This window comes from Dreissena polymorpha, chromosome 9 (genome assembly GCF_020536995.1).
Source record: "Dreissena polymorpha isolate Duluth1 chromosome 9, UMN_Dpol_1.0, whole genome shotgun sequence".
Taxonomy (NCBI): domain Eukaryota; kingdom Metazoa; phylum Mollusca; class Bivalvia; order Myida; family Dreissenidae; genus Dreissena; species Dreissena polymorpha.
This window is the reverse complement of record NC_068363.1, coordinates 104135553-104145771: the sequence shown is the minus strand read 5'-3', so window position 1 is coordinate 104145771 and position 10219 is coordinate 104135553. Positions and strand designations below refer to the sequence as shown.

Genomic DNA, 10219 nt, shown 5'->3' with positions numbered 1-10219 from the left:
AGCAAAATAAGGGAAATTTCAGCTGCACAAGCAGCAGATCAATTGTATTTAAGCAACATAAAAACTCAAAAAGTATAATCATTCAAAAACTTTTTAAAATATAGTTAACATTTTGTAATATTTTACTCCAACTGTAAATTAGATGCTTATATTCAATCACGGCATGCGCGAACTGAAATCTACTTAGGAAATCAACAACAGGTCATTCATCACTATATATGGACATCGCAATCACGTGCTCAGTACAAAAGGGTTAAGTCGTCAAATTGTCCATCTGTAAAAAAACGCATGTTTTATCAAACCGAAATACTATTCAAACAAATGCATCATCATCTCTGACCTTATTCATTTCTAGAAAAACTATTACCGGTATTTACATCACGAAATAAAAAAAACAACATAAATACAACAACTTTTTAACGCAATTTAAAAACGTGGTGTCTTATGAATCATGCCACTTTATAGATCTGCAATAAATCTTTAATAAAGTGCAATGTACAACCATTTGCAATTTCGTGTCCTTTGTTGCTGTTTTATATGCATTGAAAAACACACTTATTCAATTATGTCCTGTTGCACCACACTTTGATGCCAATCCGTATTTTAATAAATGATGATGGTGATTTTTTCTGATGATGTTGAATTATGACTACGACGACGATGATAACGACGATGACTATGATAATGATAATGGAACTCACGTCACGATATGAGGATGTACTCATAGTACAAGTCACAACAAAAGTGAGTTTCGTTTCACGATATACATGTTTCTCTGCAACGCAATGCGGTCGTTCTTTGGTTTTGAAGACCGAAGTGTTGAGTATGCACTCAAGGTTGACACTACAATGCCCTGTGGTTACACAATAGCTAATAACTGCGGGAGCCTTCAGCGCTTTGATTGCTACATCCTATCATATTTTCTAAGTAACTATTGAGTATTCGAATAACTGTGCTACATTCTATCATATTTTCTAAATAACTATTGAGTATTCGAATAACTGTGCTACATTCTATCATATTTTCTAAATAACTATTGAGTATTCGTGCTTTATTCGATAATACTTCCTTATTTAACGAATAGGTTTTCGATTTTGTGCGCAACATTTGTTTATATTCGCGCAATAAACTTACAATTAACTAAAAATAAAGATTAAAATAATAATGTTTAAAATGTATTCAGACGATTTACGCATGTCAAGGCATATCCTTGACCGTATTGAAGTGAGAAATAACAATGTATTGTTAACCATTTTATGCCCAGTGGACTCTTCCATCCTTCTATATTGGATCAATTTATTTCCAAAATTAGGGATGTCTAGCATATGTATTTCTATATTTAGAACATTTCTTTCAGAAATTCCTTTAAGCAAACAGCGCAGACCCTGATGAGACGCCGCATCATGCGGCGTCTCATCTGGGTCTACGCTGTTTGCCATGGCCTTTTTTCTAGACGCTAGGCATAAATGGGTTAAACGGCCAACGAAAAAAAGTAGAGCCTATCTAGCGTTCCTATTTATTTGAGATAATAGTTGGGCCAGAAAACATTTGTCTGTATCAATGAAAATATTTCATTAGGTTTGCAGATTTTATTTAAGAGAACACTCAGGAAATCACAGGGTACAACCTTTAACCCTAACCGTAAACATGTTTAAATCGGTACATACCGGTATGCCGCTAAGAGGAAGGAGTTACATTTCATATACATGTAACACGATTAAATTCAGTACACTTGGGTGTTAAATACGGGGAATTAATACGATCAAAAGGTAATGGTTACGTTAAAAAAAACATTTAATATTTTGTAATATATACTCTTGATTTTAATGAGTTTCATATCAGTATTTGTGTTATAACTATACTATATTCACCGGTACGTAATTCGTCATGTGTAGTTAATTATTTTGGTAATGGCTTGTTGCTTGGCGTCTATATAAGTATTGATTGTGTCGAATTTATCGGTATATGCCTATTCCTCCTTAAATAAATAAAACTTCATTATCATAATAATTTGTATTCATTAGTTTTACCATACCTTATAAAGTAGTTTATTTGCAGAAAGAAATTATTTTCAAAATAAAGACAAAGCGGCATAGTTTATACAAAAGGAATATAGGTGATTCGTACGCATGTATAAGGAATGGTATATAACAAATATATGGATATCAACTTATCAAGCTATTTAGATCTACTAAATATACTACATATCAGAATATGGCTACAAATACAAATAGTTGTACAGAAATAAAGCGTCGATCTTCTATGTATGTACGTTAAGTTTTTCGGTTATTAAATTCAATATTTATATAGTAATAGTGTTAAACAAAAATACTCATTAATGGAACCAGCAAATTACGTTTGGAGCAAGTTTGGGTTGACAAGTATAGTACGCTTGTTTAACCAGAGTCGTAGATAATGTTGTTATACGTTTCTGATTTAATAAGTCACTCGTTCAGCGTTGTTTGACAAATAACGAACATGATGAAACAGGTGTAAATGCCGTGTATACGTGCTGTCGGATGTTTAAGGTCGTATGGTCAAACTTAAGCACGGCTGTCACTTAATGTTGGCTTTGTAAACGTTTTTATTATTTCAAAGGGTCAAAAGGTTAAAGGTTCAGGTTTATAGACTGTAATTGGTGGCGCATCTTCGTGCAGCTTCACACAAACACACAAGGCAAACACGCAAAATATTGTTAACTTCATGCATGAATACATATATTTGTCCCTCGAACAGTTAAATATGTTGCAATGATGTTTTGGTCAATACATTTAAAGGGGCCTTTTCACAGTTTTTGGCATGTCTTGAAGTTTGTAATTAAATGCTTTATATTGATAAATGTAAACATTGGATCTAAAAAGCTTCAGTCAAAATTCAAGAATAAAATTTAAAAAAAAAAGAAAAAAGGTACCCTCAGCAGGGCTCGAACCACTGACCCCTGAAGTCGTGGAGTAAAAACTACTTAGACCACTCGGCTATCGTTCCTGATACAATGTCAGAGGTATTTTATGCTTAATGTAAGCAATCCTCGTAGTTTCACAAAATATTACGACAGCAACAGAACTCTCCTTATTCGTTTCGCGTTGCAACGCTTTATTATTTTCATGTTTTTAAATCGTCAAAAGATGCATATAATGGCTATTTTAGAGCATGGTAAATGTTCAGTATTACTGTTTCCTCACAAATATCATAACTAAAACGAAAATTTGCTAATCTGAAACAACTTTTTTCAATTTCGTCAATTTACCCAAACGTGAAAATGCCCCTTTAAAGGAAAGCTATTTGACATTTATATCAACATTATTATATAAACACTTGATGGTCGCAGGGGGTATTTAAAACATAAACCAAAGATTTATCAAAACAAAATAAAATATTTATTTACAAATCTTTGCATTAAAACTATTCTAAAAATTGTGTTACCACGTCAAAATGCAAGTATACATATCAATACCAAATTCCATTGTTGACTGATTTGCCTCACCCTTAGCCATGAACTAGTTTATTCTGGTTTTTGAATCAATGACCGATGTTTGTGAATACATGACCACCTTAAATACTTTGATCTTTAGTGTATTACCTTAGTCACCGTATAACAATACCGTTGGTAAAATCTTTACCGGTTTAAGTGAGTAAATATTTTATCGATCTCGGTTTATGTAAAACAAATTTACAGTGGGATTGATACACGTCATATTTCATAAATTGGTGTTTGTTTAAGTTTGTGATATACGAAAACGGAAAGGTGAGTGATCCGGATGGATACTTAAAGGGAATCTCGTTAGGCGTTCCTTATTGTTTATATAACCCCTCAGCTGTCGTATGCCAACTGTTTATTAAATTTGATGTATTTTCTTCATTATGATGGGTGATTTCTTCTTTATGATGAGTGCTTTCGTGATTATGATGTCTATTCTGTTTAGTTGGATAAGCGCTTTCGAAGCCATGAGTCGTACCTTCTGTATAATGAGGAGTGTCTTCTTTATCATAGTGTTTACCTTTTTATTATGACAACCCTCTTCATTAGCACGTGTACCTTCTCTTTAATGATGTACATTTATATCTTCTTGAATATGGTGTTTACCTTTTTGATTATCATTTTACCGTCTCTATTAAGAGTGTATCTTCTTTTCAAATCCCTTTAAATATACGCAAATTGAAAACATGTGTCGTATATTTCCTCATTAACATGGTCGTGAAAAGGACTACATGTATTTCAAAACGAACCATTCAAATAATAAACTTAAGCAATCCATTGTCAAACACAAGTTAAACTAAATGTTTATAGGTTATGTACTTGGGGTAGTTTAACCATTTACCACTTAGATACGGATTTTGACGCACTTGTAGTCCATTAGAAAATTAAATTCAATTAAAGACCTTTCTTACTACATTCAAGTTTTTAAGGCTTCATCCCCAACTCTTACATTCTGATGAGCAGCAAACAGCATAACACCTGCACAGACTGCGAGTTCCTCGCAGGCTGTTCAGGTTTTATGATATTTGCACATAGCCATTTTCACTTTGCTGTTGAGAGGGAAAGGGTTTAGTCGTCCGATAACATGATAGAAACGTCTTTACTATCTTAGTGTTGAAAGTGTAGGCTTAACCTAAGTGTCCGCATGCCATATCGAAAACTCATTAAACAAACTTACCTTTCACATCAGACCTTTATATCGCATTTCACAAAGATAAAGAACCTTTTTGTCGCTATATGTTTTTTTCTCATTTGTACAGTTTTACTTTTCCGTGTTAGAAATTCGCGAAACAACATTAACAAATAGCGTTGACAATAATTAATATATTAATAATATTAAATATTTCTTTAGTTCTTTATTAAAAATGTGGCGTATCTTCATGTTACTAAAGCAAAAACGTAATCTTGTATTTCAAATGCATATTATATAAAACGTAAACCATGAATAGTTAACTTTAAAAACCAGTAAATTTCGATTTGCTAGCATGTAATATATAATGTTATGTACTTGTATATAAAATGAATACATTTAGATTTGACTAGATGTCTATAAGTATATAATTTGACTGATGGATTTAAATATGACCAACATTATTTTCATCCTAATTATAATCGCTATAAAAACGGTAATAGCATGTGAAGGGTATTGCAAATAAATAATTTGAAATCATAGCTTATTTTAGTTTATTTATTTGCAGATACTGCCTTTGAAGTAGATGGTCATCGTGCATTCGTACTGGACGGTCTGAAGACCTTTTGAATGGGACAATTTGTATGTCAGAGAAGACAGTGTCTCTCTGCTCAGTAATCACAATAGTAAAAAAAGAAACGGACGATATACATTGTTACCTTATAGATCTGATATACATTGTCAGTCAAGTGTATAGTACTGTGAAGAATGAAGACAAGTTTGGACGACGTGCGTTCCTTGCTATTTTGGAAGGCGGTTTTCGCGGAATTCGTTGGTACTTTCATACTCGTGCTCGCGGGTATTGGTTCTACAGTGCAAGGCTGGACAGCGGACCATGTTGACATTGTTCAGATCTCCCTGTCCTTCGGACTCTGCGTCGCCACCAGCGTATGGATCATTGGCCACATCAGCGGCGGCCACATTAACCCGGCCGTCACATGTGCCATGCTTGTCACAAGGAAAATAAGTCTCGTCCGAGCAATACTGTTTGTGGTCGCTCAGAGCTTAGGTGCGATTTCCGGCGCCGGCATCCTGAAGGCGGTTACTCCCGCGGTACAAGTTGGCGGTCTTGGGACCACGACCTTGAATACAGGGGTTACCGAGGCTCAAGGTCTCGGAATTGAGCTACTTATTACCATGGTGCTGATACTGACGGTGTTCGCTGTATGTGACAGCAAAAGGACGGACCTCGGCGGAAGTTTCCCGCTCACCATTGGCTTTGCCGTCGCCATCGGTCACCTTTTTGCGGTCAGTGCAGTTATATTTATGTGAACCCTGTACACATGCATGTATACGAATAGTCATAGATATAATGGCACTATGATCATGTGGTTACTTATGCCACAAGGCTGAAAAAACAGAACAACCTCACAAATATAGAGCCTGTTTTTAATAAATGCATTTATGTCATGACCAATGATTTATCATTTATGACATTATCAGAACGATCAAACGATCGTAGGTCACCTGTAGGTTAATCAGCATTTTGAAACGTTAAAAAGCTACTTCTCATTATTAGGGCGAAATTCTATACCGATAACTAAACATTGTAACTGCAACTGAAAGGCCGTGTTTTTAGTTAAACAATACTCAAACCATCATGGTTAAGTAAAAGCGAATTTTTTTACCTTTTGCTTCAACTGATCATTTTAAATTTTTCTCGTTTACAAGTTTATTCGACCGGGGTTTAATTGCCTAGTAATGTCCAATTCGAAAAGGTAAATGGCCTAATGTCCTTACTTTACTTGTACAATTACTTATTTAACTACATTGCAACTCTGTGTGCTTATGCAAATAAAGTTAGTTGATAATCGAGTTTAAAGATAGTGAGTCGTTACCTGTGACAATGGCTTCGATATTTAGTCAAGCGTAAGAAATTAGCATATATATATACCTAAATGGCCAACCTGGAATGGTTATAAGAAATCCTAAAAGTAAATATGCATTTGACATTCTAACCTATCATTGGCATTTTATGACACTTGCTACAATAACATGTCTTTTTTCAAACATTATAATCTATAATGTTCATTCTTTATCGATCAGGTATCTCTCTCTCGGCTACATAAAATCATAATAACGTTGGTTTTAAGGTAGCGCACCTCTAATGGGCACATATCCAAACATAATCTAATTAATTATTTTCTTAATCAGCATCATTTCACTGAACTACATGCAAATTTGTAGGTAGGCTTTCCATGCTTTTTAAAAAAATATACCGATTTTTTCAAAACCACCCCCACGCTCGGCTTTTGTCCAGTTTATTTTCATCCCTGGGGTATATAAAAGTTCCATAATTCATTCAAATTTCCAAATATGGGCATGCAGTTGGTGTGTACAGATGCTGTAAAGGTGTTTAAAGTTTAAACAAGATGAAATAAGTATTCTTTTACAGACATTTATTTTTTACAATTTTTTATCTATTGAAGAGCGCCATGAAATGTAAGTGATTTCAGCCAAGTAAAAATTGGGTCGGTTAAAAACAAAGTGTCATAAAATTCAAAATAGTATCATTTAAGTCATATTTTAAACTTAGTTTTTTATAGAAACACTATATACAGCAAAAATACCAAGAACTAGACAGATTTACCGTTTACTTTTTGAAATAAAAATAAAAATGCAACATGCCTGGTTCGTATTTTCAACAGTAAATCACCCAATTTCGCCATAACGTTGTTTTAATTTTAATAATTGAAGAATGTGCATAAAAATTGCAACATATTTAACAATAAATATAGCTTATATGCCAAATTAAATCAAATTACGTAAGAAAATAAATAAAACGCGTCGCAAAAAAGTATACGTCGTCGGCAGGATTCGAACCTGCGCGGGAATATCCCAAAAGATTTATAGTCTATCGCCGTAACCACTAGGCTACGGCACCTAATAGTAGGCTCTTCAACCTTCGAAGAAATCGCGGGAAATCATTAGAGGTGCGCTACCTTAAAGCAATACGATGATGTCACTTATCAATAGTTTTGCAGTAAAAGGGACGTAACTTCAATCGTTTAATTAAAGCATGTTATTTGTTCATTTTATTCGACAAATAAACTACGGGTAAATGTCCTCCTATTTCTAATAATACATCTTCAGTTGAATATCGATACTAAAGGGTTTATTAAAGCTCAAAAGTTCGTTTGGAAATCTATTTTTTATAATCATATTTTCGTTAATTGTCAAATCATCAATAACGCAATCTGTGCACCGCCAATTATCATGAGTATCATCATCAGTAGCAGCATCGGTAGCAACAGCATTATCTTTATTTTCATTTAACAAAAGTTCCGAAATAAATAATTATTTGTTCATCAATTATCCCCTGTCGAAAGGCGTATGGATTTAGAAATGGTAAACGTCATTCCGTCTGTACATTGGCGCACAGTATGAATACTTAACCCATTTATGCCTAGTGGACTCTAACATTCTTGTAAATTGGGCCAATTTATTGCCAAAAGTAGGTATGTCTTGTATACATATATATCTATATATTTAGTATATTTCTTACGGAAATTCTTGTAGGCAAACAGCGCAGGCCCAGATGAGACGCCGCATCATGCGGCGTCTCATCTGGGTCCACGCTGTTTGCTAAGGCCTTTTTTTCTAGACGGCATGAATGGGTTAAAATTGTAGAATCAATTAATGTATGCACACATTCTGGTTCCTGATTACAGGTTGAATTTACCGGGGCCAGTATGAATCCCGCCAGAAGCCTGGGACCAGCCGTTGTCATGAATATCTGGACTAGCCACTGGGTAAGCAACCGAAATACAACAGTAATATATATAGCACAATTTTGCTAAAACATATTTTATCGCAACAAAAATTATAACTCCCGTCACTTTGTCGATAAAAAATTATTCTGACATTGCCGATTATTCGTTCATACTAATGTATTGGGGTATCTGAATGTCCAAGTCGCTCTTTAATACGATCTGATTAACATAAGTAAAGAGTGCAAGCAAAGTAATAAAAAATGTAATGAATATTTGCGTGCATGCGTTTATAGCAGTGTACTACAAGGTACAAGTAAATTAACAAAATCCCTTCCGGCGACATTATATCGCGTTATCACCATCGTTCTGTCTCACGTCGCATTATCATCATTAAGCAGTCGCGTTTTCGTTATCGAAGTATCCTTATTTCGCGTTATCATCTTCGTACTGTCGAGTATCGCGTTTAACCCATTTATGCCTAGCGTCTAGAAAAAAGGTCTTGGCAAACAGCATAGACCCAGATGAGACGCAGCATGATGCGGCGTCTCATCTGGGTCTGCGCTGTTTGCTTAAAGGAATTTCTGTAAGAAATATTCTAAATATAGAAATAAATATACTAGACATCCCTAATTTTGGAAATAAATTGATCCAATTTAGAATGATGGGAGAGTCCACTAGGCTTACATGGGTTCAAAGAAATTCCTTTTATGGCGATAACCTAAACGCAATTTCGTAAATAAGCAAAACAAAAACAATCCAATCGCTCCGACCAATAAGATAACCAACATATCCCACGGCCCCCTCTCTATTTCAGATCTACTGGGTCGGACCGATCACGGGAGGGGTTCTGGGAGGGTTGCTTTACGACAACATCCTTGCTTCCAACGCTTCGCTAATGAAGGCCAGAACCTGCCTAATGGGGTCGCAGTTCGATGACGGGGAAACCCCGGAACGGAAACCCGACTTCAAACGGACACCCGACTTCAAACCACTTAGCACCGAGGAACCGAAGAAGTCCGATGACGATGATATCCTAAAGTCATAGCATGTTTGATATACCTGGATGCGAGTTTTGTAGGTTACCAGTGGTGTAAAAGCATTTAGGATGCGTTTATGTTTAGCATAGTGTGGTTGACCATTTTTTGTTATATAAATTTCGTGTGTTTTGTCAATGGTGTGAATGTTATTAACTTATTGGTCTCCTTTACTGAAAACAGTTTATTATAGTTTACGAGCTGTACCCGAGCTATTAGTTGTGTATTAACACCCATACCCATTTTGTATTGTTCATCTTAAGACAATCTTATAGTGTTGGCTGCACGATGATTATCATGTGTTTGTTTCTTGTGGTATTTTTGGAGGTTTTATGCATTGTATTTAAATTTTGTTCATTCGTATGCATGTTATAGGACGGATATGTCTTAAGATATTTAACAAATTCATATTGATCAAATAATCATGTGTCAATTCAATTTCATGCATAGGATCGTTTTAATCACGAATAAATAAAATCCATTTGTATATATAATGGTTATAGCTTTATATTTATAATACATGAACTAAAAATGTCGAATTGTTACGTGTATTAACATAATTAAAACTTTAAACGTTTACATGTTGTATTCAGTTGATCTTAACTGAATACAACACAAGACTTAGCCACAGAGGGGGTTTCACTCTAATCAGGGTCAAAGAAACAGGCTTCAAGTACGTCATCTTCCCATGTGCCAATTTTTGTGTATCGTTTATCAACCAGTGTGACGCATATTTACAAAGTTCAGTCCTTCAAGATGGCCATCAACGCCCATTTTCTGAGAAGCATCTCTAGTTTATTTTAGT

At 34.8% G+C, this 10219-nt stretch overlaps 1 protein-coding gene across 3 annotated transcripts; it reads left to right on the top strand.

The window, feature by feature from the left end:
- The first annotated feature begins 1630 nt into the window (after positions 1 to 1630).
- On the top strand, positions 1631 to 9908 carry LOC127845736 (aquaporin-4-like). Of its 3 annotated transcripts, none has more exons than XM_052376843.1 (4): positions 1631 to 1769; positions 5176 to 5915; positions 8339 to 8419; positions 9195 to 9908. In XM_052376843.1, exons 2-4 carry the CDS (start codon positions 5376 to 5378, stop codon positions 9423 to 9425), a joined length of 852 nt encoding a protein of 283 aa, XP_052232803.1. In that variant the 5' UTR covers positions 1631 to 1769; positions 5176 to 5375; the 3' UTR covers positions 9426 to 9908. The 3 variants fall into 3 exon arrangements, with proteins under 3 accessions (XP_052232803.1, XP_052232805.1, XP_052232804.1); XM_052376845.1 differs by lacking the exon at positions 1631 to 1769 and adding an exon at positions 3611 to 3628; XM_052376844.1 differs by lacking the exon at positions 1631 to 1769 and adding an exon at positions 3621 to 3745.
- Positions 9909 to 10219: the final 311 nt, after the last annotated feature.